We start from the raw sequence: 25,641 nt of genomic DNA, 5'->3' as shown, positions 1-25,641 counted from the left end.
CCCACCTCTCTTTGCTGCTGCTCTCGGCCTCTCATTCCTTCTCCCATGTTGTCCCTCTAGAAGATGTCTCAAAGCTCCTCTTTCAGAACTACCTGAACACCTCAGTTTTGGGGGGACTCTTGGTTACGAGCAGCATCAACTCTGAAGCCTCCAAAGTGTTGCAGAACCATCATCTCTCTCTTCACATTCAACCAACCAGGACACCACCACCAGGGATCACAGACTTTAATAAAGAGACGGGATCCTCTCCTCCTTCCCAGTGGGCCAGTTCCCTGTGTGGCGTCTGTGGAAGGCAGCATTATCTGGGATAGAGAGGAAAGGCCCTTTTTGGCTGGGTATGGGCCGATATCAGAGTAGCTTTAACTCAGCCTGTGGGCAGAGGTGAGCTCCCGGATCCAAACCTCACCTTAGCAAACTCCAGCACCTTAGGCTCTAGGCCAGTGGCATCTGGCAGGGTCCACCCCTGTTCCTGTGAGGTGACCACTGCCACCAGCATTGGTGCTGAGGACCCTGAGTCTTCGACCTCTGGGGCTTCGTGGTTATGTGAACATCTCATACCAGGTTCAGTAAAATTCGCTTTGAAGAAGGATCCTTTGGAGAAACATGATAAAGTCCTGATCATGTTCAAAAGGAGATCAGGTAGAAAAGGGCATCCACAGGGCACGGACCAAGCCCACCGTTTATGAAATGCTGCACATCTGCACAATACTTGACAGAAACGTAACAGTAGGTTATACTTAAAATGCCAAAAACAAGACAACACAACAAAACAAAAAACTGGCCCACTTCCATTTTCAAAAGGGAGTTGGATTTTAGGTAAAGTGGTGAGACAAGTGGAGAGCTCTTGCCTCCTGCCAGAGTGAGGGAGGGGGGACCTACTGACCGCTGTCTTCCAGCGAGAAGAGCCCATCTCTGGCCCGTCAAGTCCCTTTGGAGAGGCCACTGAGCCCCAGAAAGCAGCTTCTCCCAGCCAGTCCTTCCCAGAGGCTGAGCTGGAAGCCAGGCTTTTGAATTCCAGGCCAGCCCCCTTGATACTGCGCCGTGTCCAGCTTCAGATTTCCATCATTTTCCTGAATTGGTCTCCTTTTCCCAAAGCCCTTTCTCCACAGAGGCTACCATCACCGATCCCGACACTATGACCCGCTTCCCCACACCCCACCAGCCCAGTTACAAATGGTGATTTTCTGTTTATTGCTCAAAAACAAAAATCCAGAAGCAAAGATGGGGGGATTGTGGGCTGGGGAGACCACAGGAAGAGGCCAGGGGCTTGTCCCATTTCTCCCCTTCATCCCTGGTCTTCTCATCCAGTAAGGCCCAGGAGTCAGGCCTGGGGCCCGGGCATCTGGGGGTGACAGAGACTTTGTGGTCAAGGGAACTGCAGTGTTACCAGGTGGTGGAGCAGTCCTTGTGGGGTGCCCTGGGCTGGAGGAGCCCCAGAAGTTGTAGGGGTCTGAGTTCTCCTCCCAGGGCCCAAAAGCCAGTGTTGGGAGTGATGGGCACGTAGGGTGGGGACAGGCCCCTGTTGGCAACTGAGAAGAGGCTTTGGGCGGCAGGATGCTGGTTTATTTGCTATAGGATCTCCAGGGCCATCAGAGCCCCCTCGTGGGACTGGGAGACTATTTACACAGCAGGGAGGGGGGGAGCCAGGAGGCAGAGGCCAGGTCCTGTACTCCCCCCTGTGCAGAATGAGGAGGGAAGGGGCGTCCTGGGTCCTGCAGCCTGTCTTGGGGTTCAGATGGAAACTTCATACTCCCGTGTATCCTGGAGACAGAGAGATGGGAGCAGTTGCTAGAGTCGGATGGGGGTGGAGGAGGCAAAATGGCAAGAGGCATCCAAAAAGTAAGTGAAGGGCCCCCTTGACATGATCACTGGGGATTTGGAGGCCATGGGTGGTTATGGGACTGAATCAGACCAATGGATGTGTTTGGTTTGTTCTGTGGTGTCTTAAAATCATGAAAATGTGAATTTCTGCACTGTCTTAAGCAACTGGGAGATCCGGCAACGGGGCCTACATTTCCAGTTAGCAACAGTGTTCTACGGTGAGCCACAGTCCTCCCTGTTCCTTTCACACCTGACTTGTTTTGCTCATGGACGTGGCCTTTGTAGGCAGCCAAGCCTGAAACCCTCAAGACAGAGATTACAGAGACCCTTGAGAGGAGGTGATGGAGTCCTGGAGTGGAGAGTGATGGTACCCCAGGGGGAGGGGAGGGACTCACCCCAGCTTCATACAGCGGGTTGCTGAAGTCTGACTCCACAGTGATGGGGCTATAGGAGTGCGAGCCGGAGAAGCCGAAGAGGGATTTTCCTTGCAGCCTGGAAAAGTGAGGGGAGAGAAGGCTTGTCAACAGGTGAGCCCTTGAGCAGCCCTCGTGGCCTGGCCCCTGGGCCAGGCAGGCAGGAGGTCTGCTCCAGCCAGTGCCCCCCCGCCCCCGCTCGGGTACTCACTTGGTATAGTATATGTAAACGCCACTGCCGAGGACAATGACCAAGCCTAGGGGCAGCAGGATGGCCAAGGCGAGGTTTCCTCCTTCCAGCTGCCGCGATGGGTCTGTCGTCTGGGTCACTGAGGGGAGGAGGAGAGACCAGTCAGTGAGCCAGGGCTGCCCTGGGCCCTGAACCCTGGGCCTCACCCCTCAGGGGCCTGGCCTCCTGCCCCCAGCCTCTGCCTCACCCTCCCGACCTGGCCAGGGCCTGGGCCTCCACCTGTGCCTTCACTGACCTTCCAGTTTTCGGTTGTCCCGGAGCTCCTCATAGGCCACTGCAGGGAGAGGAGGGAGGGGAGGGGACGGGGTCTGAGCCAGGGAGGGGGAGGAGGCTGCGTAGAGGGCCAGGAGCCCAGTGGGGCTGGGTTGGAGAGCCTGGTTCTCTCTGCCCTCTGGTCAACCTAAGCCCTCTCCTTCCCTTGGTGGGAGGAGATGGGGGGGGGTGTCCTAGCAGGGCCTCCTACCTCCTTTTCCACACCCCTAAATGTTCTGGGGGTCCTGGACACCCTGAGCCAACCAGGTCTTTAGAATTTGCCATAGGTAGGGAAACAGGTTTATCCGGAGAGGCCAAGGGACTTCTAAACCGGGCTCCCTCCACTACACTCTCAGCACAATTCCATGACACTGGACTTCCCTAGGATGTCTGGGTGCACCCGTGAGGGTGACAACCCCCAGAAGGTGAATGGGGAGCTCAGCAGGGGCAGCTGTTGGTCTCAAATCTGCTGCCTGATTTTCCCCAGCCCTGTCCCTCCTGCCACACTGCTGTGCCCTCCTGCTTCCAGCCCTGTCCACCCAGGCACCTTTGCAGAGCGGGGGCTGGCTGGTCCACTGTGAGGGGTGGCCAGGCACACAGGTGATGGTGACCTCGCCGATGAGCTCAAAGCCCTCATAGCAGAAGAAGCGCAGGGACTCGCCCGCCTGGTAGTGATGCTTGTATAAGGTCTGGTAGCCATTCTCTGGAACTCCGGGGTTCAGGCACGGCTCATACTTCACTGCAGAGAAAGTGTCGGTCATGACTGAGCAGGTCCAACATGGAGGACACGGGATCTTCCCAAGGTCGCCCGACCACCCTTCCCAGTGTCCCTCAGACTCACATGCACACTTGGGGACCCGGTCGCTCCACTTGGGCGTGCCTGTGTCGCGGCTGTAGCAGGTGAGTACGGCCGCCCCCTCCAAGCTGTACCCTGGTAGACAGCGGTACTGGACGTGGGAGCCAACAGGGAAGCCGGCGTCTGAGGCAGTGCGGTGTCCATTGGTGATCTCACCAGGGTCAGCACAAGTCATGACTGTTGATGGGAGGGCAAGGTCAGCTAGGGCCTTAATTCCTCAAAAGGTCTCCCAGAAGCTGAGAGCTTTGGACCATCTCCTCTGGGAGCCACCTCCACCTTGCCCACCACTTCCTCAGAATGAAGAGAACAGGAGTTGGAAAAACAAAATTCAGTACATTCTATACTTAAGACTTCTGGACAATAGGATGATTGGGACAACCACAGGTCCCTGCTCCTCAAAATATTTAACTTCTGTGCCACAGCGTACCAGCTGAACACCAGCAGTGTCTGCCAAGCATGCAATGCACATGGCCTGGGGCAGGATGGCAGCTGCCCCCTTTATAGAGGGGACACGGCGTCCCTGTTCGCCATCATTCCTATCATGCCCAGGCATTTCCATCACTTTACTGCCTGCCTGACCCTGGAGGCAAGTGAGTTCACAGCTCCTGGATGGGAGAGTCATAATTAAGCCATTTTTGCACATAACTTGTGCCAGGCATCCTGCTAAGCATTTTACAAACATGATTAGCATTTAAACCTCACAATCCCAAGAGGGCAATGCCACTGTCATCTCTCTCTCTGACAGAACTCACAGTGGTCAAATGACTGGCCTGGAGTCACTCAGCCAGGGAGTGCCAGAGCGGGGCCCCACTCGGGGTCATGGCCATAGAGCACGGGCCTGAGAGTCAGGAGATTCGGGGCTCAGCTTAGCTTCGGGTTCACTGTGCCTCCTGTGCCTCGGCTTGTTTCCTCCTCTGGACCAGCTGAATTCTCATCAGGCCTCACATCTTGGGGATCCCTCCAGGGATGGGGAGCTCACTGCTTTCTCTGTGTCACTTAGGAAGTTTTCCTTGTGTCTGGCTCAAATCTGGCTTCCTGAAACTTCTTCCCATTGGTCCCATAGGACCACATGGAAGACTGACAGTTCCACATCCCTGTGACAGGGCTTCTGAAATTTGGAGAAAATGACAAGAGACAAGCCCTTTTCGCTCTTCTAAAAGATAAATGCTCCCAGTTCTTTCAAAGGCCACCCCCTCTGTGAAATACCCTAGAGAATGAGTCCATCCGTCTTCCTATATTCCTTCCTCATATGGCAGCTGCCACTTAATCACTGTCTACTGGCACCAGGCGCTGCTGGATAAAGATTTTCATTTGGTCCTCACAACCCCCACAACGACTTCACCTCTGAGAAACTGGAGGCTCAGAGATGTTAACATTGGTTATTAGTCTGCATTATCTGTAGTTATCTGTCCCCCTCACAGATTGTGAGCTCCATCAGGGTAGGGAAGGATCTGAAACACCTCCACACAATCCTAACCCAGCACGAGGCTTCGATGACTGCCTTAAAATAAGGTAAGTGCTCACATTTTGAGAAAAGAGTCTATAGCAGAATACTGATCAAAAGGGGGGAAATGCAGGAAAGAATTTTAAAAATTCTCACGAGAATCCAGATTTGTTGGCATCACGGAGGGCGGGTGAACCCCTGAAACCACTGCCCTGAGATAATCTTTAAATCTTAAGCCAAAAATATCCCCTAAAGTCTTATAAAAACCAAACAGTAGTTTAGCTTAGCTAGCAGAGAATATCTGCCTTGAGCACTGCCCTCAAAAAAAAAAAAAAAAAAAAAAACTATATGGGATCCAATTGACAACATGAAGATTACACAGGAACCTTATGGGGCAACCACTATATTAATGAAGGGGGAACAAGTCAGATAAGGAGGCAGAGAATGGTTGCCCAACTCTTAAGAATATGATCCGTGTCACTGAATTGTACGTGCAGATATTGTTGAATGGGTGTATGTTGTGCTGTGTATATCCTCAACAACAAAAATAATAAACTATTAAAAAAAGAAAATGAAAAAAGCCAAGCTGCGACTTCTCTGGCCCCTCTCAGGGACCCGTGAACCTCGCCCGGGGCCCTCTCGGGGACCCGTAAACCTCTCCCGGGAACGCAGAATAAAAACTTCTCTTTAATCCACGCCCCCCTCAAAAAAAAAAAAAAGAAAAAGAAAAAGAAAAAAGCCAAGCTATCTCATGGAGAGGGACCGGACTCCTTAGAAAGTGAGGGGTTGGGACTGAGAGATTGGGGCGGGACCTAGGACGGGAAGGGCGGGGCCAGAGGGGATGGAGGCGGAGCCCAGAGCGGAGGGGCCTATCACAGCCCGGCAGGCCCCGGCTCACTCTTTTGGCAGGCGGGCGGCGGGGCGCTCCAGGACAGGTCCCACTGGCAGGTGAGAATGTCGGAGCCGAGCAGCTCATAGCCAGGTTCACACTGGTAAGTGAGCACTGTGCCGCGGATCAGGTCCCCGTGGGACGCCGTCCTCCAGCCCCACTCCGGAGGTGGCAGCTCGGGGCATGTGTCGTTCCTCGGGACCTCTGCAGGGGAAAGGCGGCGAATTTGGAGGCTGCTCTTTAACCCAGGGCTCCCCTTGCAGCCTCGCGAGCCTGGCCCTGGGGGCGCCTTCCCAGGCTCGTCGGCTCCTGGAGCCCTGCTCTTCTTGACATCTTAGCCCCCAGTACCTTTGAAGTGCAGGACGAAGCCCTGGCCCAGGCCCGGGTTTGGGGGCCCGGGCGGTGCCTGGAACTGCAGCGTGAGGTCGGGCCCCGAAGAGAGGAGGCGACGGCGCGGCTGAGGTCCCCGCAGTTGTGCCAGGACTCGGGCACTGGGACCGTCCCCGTCGAATAGCGTCAGCATGTCCCCTTCGCGCACATTCAGGCTGCAGGGAGTGGGGCCAGGCTTAGGGCGGGCCTACGACCAGCCCCTCCCATCCAGTTCTGCCTAATACCCAGCTCTGTTTATTAGTCACCCTGCCAACAGTCCAGCCTCCACTCGTGGCTTGGCGGCACCTCAGTTTGGACCAGTCACAGGTCTTTTCTAGTCTCTCCAGGTTGCACCTGTTTGGCGGCTCCTCCCAATTCCTGCATCCCAATCCCTAACCCTGCTTATGACTAATTCTTCCCACTCTCCAGTCCCTGCTCCATCGCTGCCCATGGCAGCCTAACCCAGCTCCCGCTCTGACTAATCACAGACCATGCTTGCTTGAGTACCTCCTGTCTGGCCCCTTCCGGTTCTGTCCAGTCGCATGACCACCTCATACCTCAGCTCAATGGATTCCCCTCATCCCCACCCTCACCTTGAGTATTGGTGATGATGCAACAGCTTGGGCCTGGCTCCCTGGAAATCGCTCCAGGGGCAGCCTCATAAATCACAAAATACCCCCAAGGAAGATTGCATTACCCCCCATGTACTTGTCCAAGGTCACTTGGTCACCTCCTCCCCCCATCCTGAACCTTCTGTGCCCTTTTTGCTCAGATCATATATTCACTGAATCTTGTGTAGAAATAGAAGAGCCAGGCAGGCTCAGAATGCAAGCCGGTCATCGTGGTACTACACTTGGCTGAGCCCACACCCAGCGCACCCTCTACCGGACACACACGTACATCTCAACTTGGAGCAAGATGCGCTTCTCTTCCTGGACGTGCAGGCCCCACACGCAGTCCTGGCCGGGGCTATAGCTCTGGGGCCAGTCCGGAGAGAGGACCACACCAGCGGCCTCCGACAGCTCCCCTCCACACATGGCTGCGGTGGAAGGGGTGTCAGATTCAGGACCCCGTTGGGCATACAATCTCCCTTTCACCAGTCCTCCCCGCTCTCAGTCCTCTTCACATGTCTCCCATGATCTATTATCCACCTCTTTCTTGCTACTAGTGAGGAGTGCTCATGGCACAGTGATTAAGGCATTCAGCTGCTAATCAAAAGGTCTGTGGTTCAAACCCACCAGCTGCTCCATGGGAGAAAGATGAGGCTGTCTGCTTCCATAAAGATTTACAGCCTTGGAAACCCTATAGGGCAGTTCTACTCTGTCCTACACAGGGTTGCTCTAAATTGCAGTTGACATGATGACAGTGGATGGGGTTGGGTTTTTTGGTTTTCTTGGTACTAATAGGTCCTGGATGCCCAGTCCTTAGCCCTGGTCTCAATGAGCCGCATCCATTCCCCAGCCTGCCCATCACCACCATCCATGGCTCAGCCCAATTCCAGTTGTGGCTCTCGAAGACATTTGGGTTTGTGACCCCTGAATTCTGTAGCAAGCATACCAATTATTCAGCTAAGAGAACTGCTGAGGCTCTGAAAGGGACAGGATTTACCCAAGGCTTGAATACAGAGGCCTTCCTAAGTTCCCCAGTTCAGGGGGTAGTCTTTAGTTTGAAGGATTCCCTGGGAAATGGGGGACTCACCCTTGCAGGCTGGCTCTGTGTCATTCCAGTGGGGTTCTGTGGGGTCCACGCATTCGATGGCATTTGGGGGTCCAGGGGGCTCCAGGGCATATCCTGGGAGGCATGAGAAGGTGGCCAGCGCCCCGGGGCGATATTCGGGGTCCGTGGTGGTGACATTGCCGTGTGCCAGGAAGGGGGCGAAGCAACGATCTTCCTCAAAGGCTGGAGGGGAGTCAGTCACAGAAACTGAGGACCAGGGTAGGTCTCAAGGGACCTCAAACTGGGGGTCCTAGGCTGAATTCAGATGGGGTTTGGCCACTCAGTAGGCTTTTAAAATTAAAATTGGTTGCCATTGACCTTAATGCTCACTCTCTGTTTTGCCAAAGCCCCAAACACTTCTCATCCACACATTTATGCGGTGTCTGGAGGGAATTCCCTAGACTACTCTAATGCCAGCCACCATTCTACAGATGAGAAAAGACAAAAATCCACTTGACCAAGGTCACATAGCTGAGCAGTGGCAGAACCCAGCCTCCAACTCAGATCAGCTGATTTCCCGTCACAGATACTTGGCTCTGAAAATGGCAAACTGGGGGTAAGAGGTGCCTGTGGAGAACGGGCTTGCGTTGGTGAGTTCTTTTTTCAAAAATAACCATCAGATTCTGACCATCACTGATCATCCATGCTGTTGCTAGAACCCAAAATTGCAGTGAGTATCAAAGCTACCCACTTTTGACTTTGGACTAAGCCAGCAAAAATGAACGCCTGTAGGACATTTTAGTTTTCTCCCACCTGATCACATCTTAGCTGCAAAATTACCTGTAAGGTTAAGACTTAGGTGACTATGGTACACCTGAGGGCTCTGCAGCCCACAGAGAAGCAGTGGCCCACAACTATGGAGCCAGACCTCAAATCCAGGACTTCTTACTAAGAGACTAGCGCTCTCTGTACTTCAGCACTCTGAGAGTCTATCCAACTATTTTTGCACACCTACTATCTCGTTTCACTGTTACAGAACCTGATAAGGTGTCATGTCAAAATTCTACCCACCCATCAGGGCCCAAGGCCAATTCCATTTCTGCCATGATTCATTTTAGAAACTAACACTTCCTTCCTCTGTGTTGTTTTCTTTGTCTCTTGCCTGCTATAATCTGTACAAAGCCTCTGCTATGGCCACAGTCAAATTCTGTTTCCCAAAATACCAGGCATTTCTATAGCTCTTCACCTTTGCTCCCATTGTTCCTTCCACCTGGGATGCTACCCCCCATCTCCCTTTTTTAAAAATACTCTCCATCCTTTAAGACTCAGCTCAAATGCTTCTTCTCCATGATGAAGACTCCCTGACAGGAAATGACTTTTCTCTCCTCTGAGTGAACGCAGCTTTTTCCATTCCATCCACAAGGTACCTTTATTTTAGCCCATAATGTCTGCAGCACATGGCTGTTGTCTATTTGCCTGGCATCTGTTTCCCCTTCTTCTGGTCACAACACCTCCATCTTCCTTCTGGGAGACACATCACGGATGACCATGTGATGTGGGTCTGCCAGTTAGAACACCACCTGTCCCTAGCTACAGTGATTGCCTCAGGCGTAGGCACATGACCCAAGCCAGGCCAATGAGAGCCTTTCCTGGCATTTTTGCTGAAGCTCTCAGGAGGAAGATGAGCCTTCCCTCTCTCTCTGTCCCTCTCTGAGAATGTGCCTGAGAATAGAGCCAACACAGACAAAACAAGAACCGAGAGACTGAGATAACTGGTCTCCTAACGACATACTGGGATCCGGCTACACGCAAAGCTTAATAGAAAAGGCCACCTCAGGAAGCAAGAAGGCATCCATATGAAGTGATCTTTGTAGTTTTGGCGTCAGGGGACAAGCCGGCTTTCAAAGATTCAGACCCAGATGAGCAGGGATGGAGAATGGGCTTGTGACTGTGCCTGGTGGTCAGGAGGAGAGGAAGGTGCGAGGACTGGGGCCCTGGGTTGGGGTGGGGGCAGTTACCTTCAAATCGGAGGCTCAGCAGCAGGGGGTTTGCAGGTGTCTCTGAGAGCAACTCCACATATAGGGACTGAGCGTCACTGATGAGACCCCGTTCTGGGACATCATCCATGTCCGAGTCGTAGATCACTGGGGACAGAGGACCACCTCCAGAGCGCACCATCAGCCTGGGACAGACAGGGCAGTGGCTGGAACTCTCCGCACCTATTATTATGTGCCATGCACTCTTATGGCCCTTTAAACATATCTCATTTAACCCTCACAAGACAAGAACGCTTGAGGCAGATACAAATAGACCTCACTTTAGATACAAGGAAACTGAGGCACAGAAAGATTAAGTAACTTGCCTAACATCATATAGCAAGTATGGTAGGTCTGGAACAGTTTGGTAGTTAAAGAACAATAATACTGCTGCTTCTGGAAAGAGTTTTATAGTGTTTACTGTGTGCTAGGCGCCACTCTACACTTTACACATCTTTATCCTCACAGAAAGCTTAAGAGGGAGGTACATTAAATCCATTCTACAGATGAAGAAACTGAGGCACAGAGACGTGTCTAAGGTTCTCCACTATATCGCCTAAGAAAGGAGAAGAATTAAACTATGTTTGACACATATCCCAACTGATACCTAGTCCAGGTCTGTCTGATCCCCACTGTAATCTGCCCATTGCTCTGAGGCCCAAATCCTCACCGGTCATTGTCCTCATCTAGTGAGACCCTTTCAAAGTGCAGGTGCAGCCGGCGTCCCTCAGCTGCTTCAATGACCCAGCGGCAGGTGAGGTTGGGCCCCGCTGCTCCCCCAGGCTCGGGGGACACGATGCGGCCCAGTGTAGCATTGTGGATGGTGCCACCACAGGACGCTGTGGGCAGAGGGGACAGGGAAAGCCGGTCTGGTGTGACTTGTCCTTCTCATGGGGTCTCAGCCCTTCTCAGCTGAGGTCACAACCTTGGCTGGGACCAGGCCCAGGGTTGGCCTCTGTTCCCACAGGCTTGCCCCCAGAGGACTGGACCTTGTCCAGGTCACCGCCCAGGAGGGGCATCAGTCACGGAACAGAAAACCTCAGGATGAGCACCTTCAGGGTGGAGACCCTGCTAATATGGAGACTGCCCAGGCCAGCAACAGTCTGGGGTGGAGACTCCCAAGGCTGGGACCCCATGAGGGACTCCAGTTATAGGGATACCCAGAATTGAAACACTCAGGGGAAAACCTTCTAGAAGGGAGACTTCCGGAACGAAGCCCCCACAGGAAGGGTTCCCCAGGATGGACACCCTCCAGATTATGAACCTGAGAATAGTTCCTCCTAAGATGAGGTTGGCCCCAAGGAAGGGACCTCTCCCCCAAAAATAGTGACTCTCAAAATGAAAACTCTCCAGCTGGGACATCTTAGGAGACCCCCCTGAGGATAGAGCCCCCAGTATAAAGAGCTGCAGGTGGAGGCCCCAGGAATAGGGACTCTTCAGGGTGGAAACCCTTCAGGATGAATCTTCCCCAAAGATGGAGGTCCCCAGGGTAGGATTCTCCCAATGAGGTCTCTGGGACAGAAGCCCATACCCATGGTGGCAGGAGACTCACCCATACAGCTAGGGGCTTCACTGCTCCAGACAGGCCGGGTGCCATTGAGGCAGACAAGGGTCTCCTCACCCTGCAGCTGGTAGCCCGAGTCACAGTGGAAGGTAGCAATGCCTCCAGGGTGCAGGTCCGTCACGCTCACATCCCCGTGGGCCGGCCGCAGAGGGAAGCCACAGCTCAGGAGGTAGGCTGGACCCGGCAGAGCAGGGAGAAGGAGGATTTAGTTCCCACGCAGACATCTTTCACCAGTCCCCCAGGGCCTGCTCCCCGTCTCCAGGTTCCCAGGGGCACAGGCTGCCTGTGTACTGGAGTCCACACTGAAGAATAAGACTCCCTCATATGGGCACAGGGAGCTCTGGTAGCGTAGTGCCTAAGGCACTTGACTGCTAACCAGAAGGCTCGCAGTTCAAACCCACCAGCCACTCCTCGGAAGGAAGGTTGGGCAATCTACTTTCGTAGTGATACTGCCTCAGAAACCCAGGGAGGGGTCACTATGAGTTGGGTCCGACTTGACAGCACATGACAACAATATATGGGCACATCACCTCACAAAGAGGTAATTTCAACATTCCTTGTCTCTCCCAATCTTTGTCATCTATCCAATGTGGACTCCATTCGAGAGACTGGAGGCTCAGAGAAGTTATTCTGCATCTTGGCACTCATTTGGCTTCATGACCTCAGGCAAATCAGCTGATCACTGAATCTGTCCAGCTCTAATAATAATAATTAAGGAGCACTGGTGGCACAGTACCTAAGGCATTTGACTACTAACCAGAAGGTTGATGGTTCAAACCCATAAGCAACTCCATGGAGGGAAGATGAGGCAATCTACTTCCATAAATATTTGTCGTTTGTTGTTGTTATGTGCCGTCGAGTTGGATCCGACTCATAGCGACCCCTCCTTGGGTTTCTGAGGTGGTATCACTATGGAAGTAGATTGCCCAACCTTCTTTCCAAGGGGTGGCTGGTGGGTTTGAACTGCCAGCCTTCTGGTTAGCAGTCAAGTGCCTTAGGCACTATGCTACGTAAATATTCACCTCGGAAACCCAATGGGGGTTGCTGTGAGATGGAATCTACCTCAATGGCGGTGAGCTTGGTTTTGGTTTATCTGCAGAACTTGTTCAGTTTCCAAAATGGGTTCACTCAGCACTTTTGAGGTTAGGACTCTGTGACCCATTTTCCAGATGTGGACACTAAGGCTAAATGTAATTGAGCCCACAGCATTTATTTTCTCCCCTCCACACACACACACACACAGAGAGAGAGAGAGAGAGAGAGAGAGAAACAGACACACAGACACACGAGTTCCTCCACTCAAGTGCATGGGGTATTATGCCCTGAGCTCTCATCCAGGGAAGCCACATGAAACTCCTTCAAGAACTTTGACTATTTTGTCTTTAAAGAGCTTAATACTCAGTGGCCCCCACTGAAAGTAAACTGGTTTGTTTTCTTCTTTTTCACAGGGACACATGTATAGTTACACTTTTTGCACTGGCTGCCAGGAGCACAGGACCAGATTGAGGCTTGCTCCTGGCAGCAATGGCTTGTATAACCCATCACCTGCAGTCACTTTTTGTCTTATTTATTCTATACGATTGTATTACTTGCGTTATTTGTATAAAACCAAAAACCAAACCCACTGCCATTGAGTCGATTCTGACTTATAGCGACCCCTATTGGGTTTCCAAGGCGGTAGATCTTTATGGACGTAGATTGCCTCATCTTCCTTCTGTGGAGTGGTTGGTAGGTTTGAACCGCCAACCTTCTGGTTAGCAGTCAAATGCCTTAGCCACTGTGGCACCAGAGCTCCTTCATTTTTTGTATAAGCCTCCTAAAATCTTTGTATAATCAGATTGGATAAAACAAACAAACAAATAAATAGTGACTTGGCAGTAAGTGATGGACTCTGAGCTTGATCCTGACAGAACTCGGTGTGTCTGTTTCAGACAGGCATTGCTCATCAGGAAGGGCTTTCTGGAGGAGGCACACCAAAACCAGGACTTGAAGGAGAGGCAGGCTTAGGTTAGCAGAGAGCTTAGGCAGTACCACCTTCCTTGCCTGGGCCTTTGTTTTCCCTGACCCTCCAGCTCTGAGTGATTCAATGAGAGAACTGGTCCCTCCCTATTTTATAATTCAATAAGCATTTCCTGGGTGGGCACTGGGGACACAGGTGAAAAAACCACAGGCCTTGACCTTCAACAGCCCATGGTTTACTAAGGTAGACAGATACAAAAACCAACTTTCTAGAACAAAATGATTTGCATACATGAATCTTAGTGGCCCACAAAATCAAGTCCAAATGTTTTAGAATGAAACTCGAGGCCCTCCATGGTGAGTAGAATCCAGCACCTCCACCTTTGGTTCTTAGCACTGACAACCTGGATATCTTACACGACAGCCTCGTGACTCCTGGAGGTCCCACCTCCATGCTTTTGCTCATACCATTGCCCCTACTTGAAAGGCTCTCTGTCCTCCTTTCTCACCTCTCAGGGAAGAACTTAGGTGTGACCTCTACCAGGAAGCCTTCCTGACACCTCCCCTTTCCCTAGACTGTACACAGTCCTGCATTCGTAGTTCACTCATCACATTAACCACTGTCTATTGCTTCTCCCACGAGACTGAACCAAACCTTAAAACTTTTTTTTTTTTTTTTTTTGTCTTCTAAAAGTCTAGTCAACTGGTAATTGATGCCAAGAGGCTGTGGGGAACGGTACAAGAGCACTGGATTTGGAGACCAGAAGACCTGAGTTCTAGTCCCAGCTCCATGACTTATTAGTTGTATGACTTTAAGCAGGTGACTTCACCTCTAGGGGCCTCTCACCTGTAAATGGCAATAATAATCCCTACCACTGAGGATTAGCCTGAACGTTAAATTAAAAAAACACACACAAAGCAACTGGCACAGAGAAGGTGCTCAGAAAATGTTATCACCTGCCCCTCAGTCTCAGTGAACGACTAAGTGGGAGCCAGGGGCTCCAGGGTCTGATTTCTAACAGCAGGGAATTTGCAGGTGGGTGAGCAGCCAACACAACTTTTGAGTCGTTTACTGCCTCTGAGAGATGGGGCCGACCCAACCATCCCCCAGGGTTGCTGTGAGAAGCCAATGAACTAGTAGTTGGTGAAAGGGCTTTGTAAATGGGAAAGTACCAGATTTGGGGTAGGGGGCTGATGGAGCCTTTGACCTTTCAGAGAAGGTAATGAGGCCGCTCTGGACCAGAGGCCTTAAACGGAGCCTCAGTCCCAAGTGTGCCTGGAGTAGCTGCAAAACAGGGAAGACCAAGGCAGGTAATGGAGGCCAATTTATGCAATAGCCCTGCTTCCCCAAATGTTCCACTTTGTCTCAGAGTCCTATTTTAAATGCCTTGGGGAAGTGGCTGCATAAAGACAGTGCAGAGCTATTTTATTATATCTGAAGTCTAGCACTTGGCCCTGGACCTCCAGGACCTGCTCATGTCCCTACGAACCAGGCCCACTGCCACCAAGTACAAGCCCCTAGGTCACTGGTCTCTTTACGAATAGGCCTAGGGTTGGGCACCTCCACCCTGCACATGTGAGCCCCTGGGGCAGGTTCTGAGCTTCAGGAGAAGCAGGAGAGAGGCTAGTGAGGACATGAGGAAGAGACACAAGTTGTGGCTAGATTATGATCCACAAGGGTCAGCAGAGCTCACATGGGGCAGGATACACGGAGCCAGGCAAGGTCATGAGGTGGGCATTGAGCGACATGCAGTCCTTCCCTATTTCTGCAGTGCAGGAAGAAGGCACCTTGGAGAATGGGGACAGTGGGCCAGGCCACATGCACACATGTACGCTAGAACACACAGTTGCACTGTGGAAGGTTCCTCTACTCCCAGGTGGGTGTGAATGACCCTGTGCGTGTAGGTTATCTATGGGTAGCTGCTCTTGGAGACAGTCATACGTGGATATATCCCACCCCCCACTCACACCTCTTCCCTGGCTCTCAGAAGTGTCACTCTCTGAAGGCTTAAAACATTTCAAAATGCCTCCCCCTCACCTGAAAGATAAAGGAAGTTGAACTCCTTACCAAGCTGATATGGCCTCTACGATCTGACTCCAGCCTGCTTCCTAGACTGGTCTCAGCCCACTTCTTCCCCTCCACTCTCTGTGCTTTTATTACAAGAACAGTAACTGACATGTTTTGAACGCTCAGCACTTACCAGACATTGTTTTAAGCACTTGACATGCAGGAACTCATTCAATCTTCCTAATAACATGAGGTTGGTATCATGATCCCCGTTTTTCAAATGGGATGGTGATAAACAGAGAGGTCATTTGTCCAAGGTCACACAGCTAGGATAATTCTGTCTTTCATGCTGAATAACTTCAGTTCCTCAAGGTGTCATATTTTCTCTCCTCTCTGCATCTTAGAATGAGCTCTTTTTCATCCATCTAGACACCTGCCTTCCTCTTTCTCGCCTTCCTTCCCTTCTCCTGGCTAACTCATCCTTTAGCGCAAACCCAGATATCATTTCCTCCAAGAAAGTTTCCCTGTCTCCCTTAGAAGAAATTTAGTTCCTTTGATATTTGCTCCCCCTGCCTGTATTTCCTTCATCACAGTCCTTGTCTTATTGAATTATAATCATCCTACTTGCCTTTCTCTCTACCTAAATTCTGAGTTCCTTGAAATGATGTTTTTACCTGACTGTTCATTCCTCTCCTCAAGGCTAACACAAGGCCTGGCCCAAAGTAGACACTCGGTAAACCTTTGTTAAGTGAATGGATGGACTGCCACTTGGAGGTGTGCACTCCCAGACTGAGTCCATGAGTGGTGAGACGAGTGTGTATGGATCTCCTTGGAGGGTTCTGCTCCCCAGGGCCCCAGTCAGGGGGAAAAGTCCCCAGTAGCCTCTGTGCTGCTGTCCCTTGTGCCCAGTGTGGCCTCTGCCCTTCCACTAGGACCCTCACCCTGATAGTGGATCCTGAAGCCACTGCCTCTTGGGGCCCGCGGGCTCTGGAAGTGCAGGAGCAGCCGGTTGGTTGGGCTCCGAAGGACTTGTCCTTCTCCCAGCATGGAGGAGTTGGCCAGGAGTCTGGGGGCCAGGCCTGGGGACCCCCCACCAGCCAGCACCAGCAGTTCCTCTTCCCGAGACAGGTTCAGCATCTGCACCTAGAGAAGCCAGTGCAAGTCAGTCAGGGTGGGTGACTCTCTTAAGATGCCCTGCCTTCCCTTTCCGTTTGTGGTGGCTCAAACCCCACAGTGATATTAGTCATGTTGCAGAATTCTAGGAGAGGCTTTGAGATCATCTGAGTCAGAAAACAGGCCCAGAGAGGATTGTTGCCACACGGGCCAGGTTCTCTGGCTTGCAGACAAAACCTGTGCACACTCCTGGGCCCAGAACAAAGGACATGAACGTTTGAGATGCTTAGGTCCGGTTACCTGGATCTCGATGCCGTAGCCAGGGTAGACGTGGATGCTGTAAGTGCAGTCCAGGAGCCCCAAGGTGCGACTGGCGGTGCTCCCCAAATCTGGAGACTCCACATACCCTTCACCCTCGGAGATGTTGTTGTTACACAGAACTAAAGGGACATAAGTGGCTGGGGTAGCGAGAACCTGTGTGTTCTTGTCCTCCCAGCCAAGCAACTCCACGAGTCCTCATGTCTTCTCACCAGCTCCCATTACCATCCTTATCTAGCACCCTCTATCCCTTGTGGGCCCAGAACTCCATTCCCCAACTGCAGTATAGATAAAACACATAGAAAGGTGCTTGGCACGTAGTAACCGAACCAGATCAAACCCATTGCTGTCAAGTCAATTTGAACTTATGACAACCCCGTGTGTTACAGAGTAGAACGGCTCTGTGGAGTTTTCTTGGCTGTAGTCTTTACAGAAGTAGATTGTCAGGCCATGGAGCGGTGCTGGGTGGGTTCAAACCACCAACCTTTAAGTTCTTAGTTGAGTGCAAACCATTCGCACCACCCAGGGATCTTGGCACATAGTTGCTGTTGTTGTGTGTCGTGAAGTCAATTCCAACACATAACCCCTATATGACAGCGTAGAACTCCCCTACAGGGTTCCCAGGCTGTAATCTTTACTGGAGCAGATTGCCAAGTCTTTTCTGCCACAGAGTGGCTGACAGGTTCAAACTGCAGACCTTTCAGTTAGAGGCCAAGTTCTTAACTACTGCACCACCATGATTCCTTGGCACAAATGCATTGCTGTGGAGTCTATTCTGATTCATAGTGACCCTATAGGACAGAGAGGAACTCTGGTGGTGTAGTGCCTAAGACATTTGACTGCTAACCAGAGGACTGGTGGTTCAAACCCACCAGCCACTCCTCGAAAGAAGGTTGAGCAATCTCCTTTGTAGTGATACCTCCTTGGAAACCCGATCCAACTCAACGGCAGTGCATTTGTTTTTTTTTCTAGTCTTGCGTGGTTAAAGCATTTGGCTGCTAACCAAAAGGTCAGTGGTTTGAACCTACCAGCCGCTCTGTGGGAGAAGGATGAGGCAGTCTGCTTCTGTAAAGATTTACAGCCTGGGAAGCCCTGTGGGGAAGTTCTACTCTGTCCTATACGGTTGCTATTGGAATCGACTCAATGGCAGTGGGTTTGGTTTTGGCTTATGATTATTATGCAGAAGACTCTCCTATCTCTACCCAGAGCCCCTCTTTCCACATGTTCCCACTCTTCCATCCAGACCTAGAATCCTCCTTTCCTACATATGTGCTCTTGGACACTCTCACCCCCTTTTAATCACCTCACCTGGGCTCGTCACTGTGGTGGTGACAGTTGTGGTGGTGATGATAGTTGTGGTGGTCTCCTCCTCCCCTCCTTCAGGCCCCAGGGGAGGGCCTGGAGATGCGGTGCTGGGCAAAGGTGGGGCCGTAGTTCCTGGGGGTGGGGTCAGCAGCTCCGGAGCTGTGGGGCCTGTGCCCCTGGTTCCTTTTGGGGTCACAGCTGTTGTCAGAGGCCCTGTCCCTGGCTCAGTGGCCCGTGGCAGGGAGGGTGCTGCAAGAGTCTGGCTGGCTGGAGGGGTGGCTAGCGTGGGCTCTGGATCAGATCCTGGGATAGTACAAGAGAAGGCAGGACACATGGCAAACAAATTGTGGGCTCTGGGTAGACATCAAGACTGAGGGAGACTGGGGGGTCCCCTAGTGTATGCAAAAGGCCTCCCCACAAGGGGTAGGCCCCCTGTCTTTTCCCTTCCTACCCAAACTCCCCACCTCCCAAGGCTCCCACAGTCTGACCCCCTCCCCCTCTCTTTGCCTCCACGCAGGCCCTTCCACCGTCTCCTTGGGCTTCTCTCAGCCTCCCTGTTGAGGTCTGGCTCTCTGCTGGTTACCCCTTTTCTCTCTACCTCTCTCGTTCGCACTCGCTGGCACTCTGTTTCTCTGTACACTATTCTTATTCTTACCTCTTCTGATTTAGTGGCTCTGCTAGTCTCTGGATCTGTCCCTCTCCCACCCCTACCTCTCTGCATCTGTCTGGCTCTGAGCTTCCCTCTTTTTCTCCATGTGTGTCTGTTGTTCTGCCTGACTCTCCCTCGCTCCCTCTGAATTTCACTGGCCTTTCTGGGGAGTCTCACCCATGCTGCAGCCTGGCTCACTAACTCCCAGAATCTCTGTCTTTCCCTCTATCACTCCTGCCACTTGGGGAGCCTCACCAGGCAGGTAGCCCATCTCCGGCCCCTTCCTCAGCAGGGCCCCATGGAGCAGCTCAGCCAGGGCCTCAGAGGCCACTGTGGGAGTCTCGCTTCCAGGTTCTGGCAGTGCCTCTTCCTCCATCAGGGGCAGACCTAGGAGGTGAAGTCGTGTGAGCCCCTCCCCTCTCCCACACCCCCTTCCTTCTTTAGAGAATCCTTTCCAGAGCTCCTCCTTCCTTATTCAGTCAGCTGGGCCTGCAGGGGCTCACAGGGTCCCAACATGGGCTGAGAGCCAAGACTGGGGGAGGGGATCCCAGCTGCCTCTCCCACTCCAGCCCTCCCACTCCCCCTTTCTCCCAAGGCTGCTGAGCCTTCAGTGAGCACATTGAATCTTATGGACCCTGGACAGCGCCATCAGGGCAGAGCGGGGGCAGCAGCCAGGCTCGCCTTCATGTGCAGCCCGATGGCGCTCTCCCCCAGACCTGGGGCTCTGCGGAGGGTCTGGCAGTGCCTCCCAGGCCCCGCTTCCGCAGTGTCCCAGCTTTCTCCCTGGGTTTCTGTCTCTTGAGTGTGGCAGACCTCCTCCTCTCTCTTTCTCTCTTTGCTTATCTGCAGTCTCTGTCTCCTTCCCTGGAGTCTGGCTGGGGGTCAACAGTGAGGGACTTAGTGGGCTCTGAGCCCTGTCTCCGTCCATCTGTCTTTGTCCATATGTCCAAGAGCATCTGTGTGGGTGGCGTCTGGAGTCCCTCCTGGCACCTCCATCTCCCACCCAGGTATCCTGCGTGCTCCTGCCGCTGGGCAGGCATCCCCCCCGCCCCCAACTTCCCCAGCTCTCCTTCCTGGATTTAACCCCTAAGACATTATTCAAAGCTTCCCTCCTTCATTTCCCACGGCCTCACGATGAGGGGTTAGCCGGAAAGCCCTGGCTGGCCCCGTCCCTGTCCGCGGCATCCTTCCCCTCCCCCGCGGGCTGGGAAGACCCAGGGTGTTTGGAGAAAGGCGGGCGCAAGACCCCGCTGGCGGGCGTTCTGGGGCCCACCCCCACACCCCCTTGTCCTTACCCTGAATCCGGGGACAGCTCAGCAGAATCAGGAGCAGCAGCGGAGGAGGCGGCGGACGCTGGGCCCTGGGGGTCCCCATGGCGACTCACCCCGATTTCTTCCCTCTGCGCCTTTCCTAGTCTACTTGCCACCTTTTCTCCGTCGTCTTTTATCCTTCTCTTATTATTTTTTTTCCCTCTTGCTAAGGGTCAGCAAAGGAAGACGATTTCCGTGTCCCTGGGATGGAGGGGTGGAACTGGACTGGGGGGAGCCTGGAAGCCCCCCGTTGCCCAACCTCTTGGGTTTTCTGCACCCGGGTCGGTGGTAGAGGGGGCGCGGCTCTGGCTGCAGGGGGTGGGGCCGAGAAGGCCGAGAAGGCCGGGTCGCCGGGGTTACCCTCCTGGTCGGGCTCCTGGGTCCACCTGGCTGGCTGAATCCGGAGCTGGGGCTGTGGGGAGGGGCGAGGCGGTTTCCGGAGGCCCGGGGTGGGGGTGGAGATCGGGAGGGTCTCTACTGGGTTCTAGTGGGGCTTGGCGGGGAGGGAGGGGGTTGCGGAACCGGGAGAGTCGAAGCTCTGGCACTGGGCTGCGGGAGGGAGAATGGGGAAAGGTGTCGAGCCCACGTCAGATCCTGGGGACGGGCGAGGGGAGGGGCCTCGGGTTGATTTTTGGAGGGGAGGAGGAAGCGCTGAGGGAGGAGGGAGGGGCCGTTTATTTGAGCGCGGACTGTCACCCTCGCTCCGCGGCCCCCAGGGGAGGCCCAGAAACTCTAGGTGCCCGCAGGAACTGCGCCCTCACTCTCGCGCCATTCCACCACATCTGGATCGGAATCTCCTCTTCCCGGGGCGCCGAGAGGCGGCCCAGCTGGGTTCGCACCTGCTCCGGCTCCGCAGTGTGCCTCCTCCCCACATCCAGACCCCTCGTGGGACGTCTGCCCTTCTACAAAAGCTCGTGTGGAACGGGCTTCCCCTTCCCCCCAGGAAAATGGCGAGTTTCCACGTTCGTGAGACGTCGGGGGGGACGGCTCCCAGCCTGGGGAGAGGAGGGCCCTCCCCTGCACACTCTCTGCCCCCGGCCAGCTGCCAGGCGGCTTGCACTCTGGCTTCCTCTCCTGGGCTCCCTCACGCGCCTCTGGAGCGCGCTGTTTTCAGCACCACTGGCGCGCGGACAGCTCTCCCCGCGGCCGCGCCGGAGCGAGCCCGTCGGCGATTGGCTGAAGCCGCCTGCCTGTAGACTCGGCTCACGCCCAGGGCGAAAGGGGCGGGGAGTCACCAGTGGACTGATAGAAGGACGGGTGGACTGGCCGCGGCGCCCCTGCCCCTAGGACCAGAGCCCCGTCCGTCTGTCCGCGAGCTGGCTCCTCCCCTGGATCGGCCCCGCCCCCTTCTTTTCGCATTGCGGGGAAGCTGGAGGTTGGCGCAGTGCCCCCTGCTGCCCCACGTGGTGCCCAGTAGGGCCGGGAGGGGGTGTGCAGAGACGGAGACGAACCCCCTCCCCCAAGCCCGAGTTGCGGCTGCCTCCGGGCGGGGGCGCGGGTAGCTGAGACTGGAGGGCTGCGGGGAGGGGTGACGTCAGGGTGAGTGGGAGCCAAGGAAGGAGCGAGTAGGAGAGAGGGAGCGAGCGAGAGAGAGGCAGGACCCGCGGGCCGGGTCGAGAGAGAAGCGAGGGCAGGAAGGAGGAGGGGGGGAAGGAGACAAGCCGTCGCGGAGGAAGGCAGGCTGCGGGTTCCCGGGGCTGCAGGTCCAGGCGGAGTAGGAAAGGAGGGAGAGCGGGAGAAAAGCACGGAAGGGGGTGGAGGGAGGAGAAGGAGCGAAGGGGACAGCAGCGGTGGAGAGGGGAAAGGAGACTGCAGGAAGAAGAGAAAAAGGAGAGAGAGAGAGGGGGAAGGGGGCTACGGAGGGAGAGGAGAGTGGGAAGGAAAGAAGAGGCGGGAGAGGAGCAAAGGACAGGGGGTTACCGGAGACCAGAGGGAGGCACACGGAGGGGGGACTCCGGAAGGAGAGCCAGCAGTGGAAATGTGGAAGGGAGACAACCTAGTGGGGAACCAGGGTGCAGCCATGGAGGGCACAGGAGAGCTGGCGGGACAGGGGAGCCTGGGCCTGGCAGATGCCCCAGGCTTCTTGGCCAGGGCCCCCCCGCCTATCATGGCCCCCTGGCCGTTGCCCCTGGCCTCCTCAGCCCTTACCCTGCTCCTCGGAGCCCTCACGTCCCTTTTCCTGTGGTACTGCTACCGTCTGGGCTCCCAAGACATGCAGGCCCTGGGGGCTGGGAGCCGGGCTGGAGGGGTCAGTGGTGGGGCCTGCTCTGAGGCCGGCAGGTCAAGTCCAGGGGGCACTGGAGACCGTGGGGAACGACCCAGGACAGAAGGCCTAGTGAGTCGCCGGCTTCGAGTCTATGCCAGGCGCTACTCCTGGGCCGGGATGGGCAGGGTGAGGCGGGCAGCTCAGGGTGGACCAGGCCCTGAGGGAGGGCCGGGGGTCCTGGGCATTCAGCGTCCAGGCCTCCTTTTCCTGCCAGACCTTCCCTCGGCCCCCTTTGTGCCACGGGATGCCCAGCGGCATGACGTGGAACTCCTGGAGGGCAGCTTCCCTGCCATCTTGCGCGACTTTGGGGCTGTGAGCTGGGACTTTTCAGGGACTACCCCTCTGCCTCGGGGCTGGTCCCCGCCCCTGGCCCCTGGGTGCTACCAGCTCTTGCTGTACCAAGCAGGCAGGTGCCAACCCAGCAACTGTCGCCGGTGCCCGGGGGCCTACAGGGCACTGAGGGGGCTGCGGAGCTTCATGAACGCCAACACCTTCGGCAACGCTGGCTTCTCTGTCCTCCTGCCTGGGGCCCGGCTCGAGGGCCGCTGTGGGCCCACCAACGCCAGGGTCAGATGCCATCTGGGTAAGTAGACGCCTACCGACCACAGCCTTGCCTTCAGGATTCCCCCTCCAGGCCCTCTTCTCTGTACACTGTGGTTCTGATCATGCTTCTCATCTCAGAAGTCTCCCATGACTCCCACTGTCCAAGCAGCATGTCCTGAGCTGCAGTGACCTGCAAGCCACCTTCACTGCTTTGCCATGACCATCTACCACCTGGACCGTTTCATCGCATCAACTCCACCTTTCTTTTACTTGTTTCAAACAAATCTTTGTAGAACTGTACATGATAATATTGCTCGCCCTAAATAGAAAGTACCCATAAAAACCATTTTAAACTTAAAAAGGAAAACTTTAAAACTTCTAACGAAATACTCGTCTCTTGAACCTAGCAACGCTCAAGTTTAAAAAGGTGCGGTGTAAGTGCTGTGTTTAAGCTGTGCCTGCACGAGACTGTCATTTTCTTGGTGCTTGTCTTAAAGACTGAAAAGAAGAAAATGAGAAAGGACTGTCCTTTAACACCATGGCCTTGTTTCATCTCAGACCATCTTCTGTGCTGCCAGATGGATGTGTCCTACACTGTGGGGTACAGTGGCCTCCAGGACAGCTCCAGATCTTCCCTCTAACGCCACATCTGTCCACCCCCTTCCCCGCTCTCATCAGAAGGCTGGTCCCGGCAGCTGCACCAGTCCCTACTGCACTGTCCACCAGAATGTGTCTTCCCCACCATCTCCCGGAACACTCCTTCAGGGCCTGATTTTCAGGTGCTACATCTCCTCCAGGCTTTCCCATCCCCACCAGTTGAGCTGGCTGCTTCATCTGCTCACAGCACTTGATCATGTCCTGCCCACAGGGCAGCATGGAGTCAGTCATCTTTCAGACCTCCTCACGGAGACAGGGCCTCACATACTGCAGGTTCAGGAAGCCCAGGAGGAGAGGCCAATTCCTCCAGGAAGTCTTCCTTTTTCTCTCAAACAGAATAGATTCCACTTTCCTCTTATCTCCTAGCACTGCTTTCATCCAGTATTGTATCTAATTATACTTGGGTCATCTTCCAGATAGCAATGAGGGGTCACTACAGAACCTGGCCCATAACAGCACCTCAGATCTGCTTACTGACTAAACAGGGCGAGCTGCTTGGACAGAAGCAAGGGTGCTGGATGCCCAGGTCTCTTTCCACAGGCCTGAAGATCCCCCCTGGCTGTGAGCTGGTGGTTGGTGGCGAGCCCCAGTGCTGGGCTGAGGGGCACTGTCTACTGGTGGACGACTCCTTCCTGCACACAGTGGCACATAACGGTATGGGGAACTCCATCCCGCCAAGAAGGATGAGGGATTAAAGAGAGAAAAGGGCGCAGACAACTAGAGGGCTGCAGGACCAGGCTGAACGGGCTTCCTGTCCTGGCACAATTTTCCAGCTCATGACCTTGAACAAGTCCTAAAACGTCTTCAGTCACCTCAAGTCACCACCACCTTTATCAGGTGATTGCAAGGCTTAAATAAGTTAATGTAGGTGCCCAGCAAAGTGATTAGCAGCATAGGACCCCCTGGGCCTGGACACCTGGGTACTTGCCCCACCTGTGACCTTAGGCAAGTTGCTTAACCTTCCATGCCTCTGTTACTCTATATACAATGGGCATTACGCCGCTACCTCAGTTCGTTCTGATGATTTAAGAGCTAATGCCTATTAAGGGCTAGGACGGTGCCTGGCAGTGTCTGCTGTCTGCTTGTATGAATCGCTGGTGAATGCTCCCAACACATAAGCACTTCTGTCAGTGGCTCTCCTGTCTCCATTCCATGTGCTGTAGGATCCCCTGAAGATGGGCCTCGCGTTGTCTTCATTGTGGACCTTTGGCACCCCAACGTGGCTGGGGCTGAGCGCCAGGCCCTCGACTTCGTCTTTGCACCAGACCTTTGAAGGGAGGTGTTCCCTTCAGACACCAGGGCTGGAGAGATGCTGCTCAGGAACGACTTGAGTGGTAGCCAGTGCAGGGGTGGGCGGACCCTGAGGGCAAGGACTGGAACTGGCCAGCAAGAACGAAATACAGATTTTGAATCTTCTGCTAGCTCCTGACTCCTTCCTTCCCTGCGACCAGGCACAGGAAGAGGCTTGGGGCAAGGGCTCCTTTTCCCATTCAACTAGCCACGTACGGTTTTAACACAAGCCATCTTCCTGTCCCTCTCCCTGGGAGCCAGCACCAGACTCTCACCTCAACTTTATTTCAATAATTTAATAGAAAATTAAAATAATAAATAATATGAAACATACTTAGAAGACAGCTGAGGTGGTACAGGCCCAGGCCAGCCTAGTACAAAGCGAAGGTGGGAAGGGCTGGTAGGGGAGGGGTGGGGAGGCCAACGCACTGTGCAGGGGCATCTGCCAGTGCACCGCGAGGCAGCTCAGAATGGGGTGGGTGGTGTTGTGGGCTGGGCTGACACTTCGGCCCATGGACGGTGTACTAAAAAAAAAGAAAGGGGATTACAAATCCTAAACCAGCTGGCGAGGGAACGGTAACAGGACAAGAGCGAGGTGAGTGGACGAATGCAGGCCTTCTGGCGGGCTCTGCCTGAGGGAGGGTCTGGAATGTACCGTGTTGTTAGCAGTGAG

General features: G+C 54.2%; 2 protein-coding genes across 2 annotated transcripts; one reads left to right on the top strand and one right to left on the bottom strand.

Annotated features, from left to right (window-relative positions):
* Nucleotides 1–1,731: 1,731 nt before the first annotated feature.
* On the bottom strand, nt 1,732–20,276 carry SEZ6L2 (seizure related 6 homolog like 2). Its single transcript, XM_007950215.2, has 18 exons — nt 20,198–20,276; nt 19,158–19,289; nt 18,257–18,556; nt 16,931–17,070; nt 16,459–16,660; nt 11,539–11,724; nt 10,657–10,825; nt 9,969–10,132; nt 7,993–8,193; nt 7,195–7,333; nt 6,274–6,470; nt 5,935–6,129; nt 3,578–3,769; nt 3,284–3,475; nt 2,720–2,758; nt 2,446–2,563; nt 2,217–2,313; nt 1,732–1,761 (listed from the first exon to the last, which is right to left on the bottom strand). Exons 1-18 carry the CDS (start codon nt 20,274–20,276, stop codon nt 1,732–1,734), a joined length of 2,772 nt encoding a protein of 923 aa, XP_007948406.1.
* Nucleotides 20,277–22,190: 1,914 nt separating this feature from the next.
* Nucleotides 22,191–24,951, top strand: ASPHD1 (aspartate beta-hydroxylase domain containing 1). The gene is made up of 3 exons (XM_007950295.1): nt 22,191–23,061; nt 24,219–24,332; nt 24,842–24,951. Exons 1-3 carry the CDS (start codon nt 22,191–22,193, stop codon nt 24,949–24,951), a joined length of 1,095 nt encoding a protein of 364 aa, XP_007948486.1.
* Nucleotides 24,952–25,641: the final 690 nt, after the last annotated feature.

This window comes from Orycteropus afer, unplaced genomic scaffold (genome assembly GCF_000298275.1).
Source record: "Orycteropus afer afer isolate SDZICR_OR568_19922 unplaced genomic scaffold, OryAfe1.0 scaffold00266, whole genome shotgun sequence".
NCBI lineage: Eukaryota > Metazoa > Chordata > Mammalia > Tubulidentata > Orycteropodidae > Orycteropus > Orycteropus afer.
This window is presented reverse-complemented; position numbering and strand designations above follow the sequence as displayed.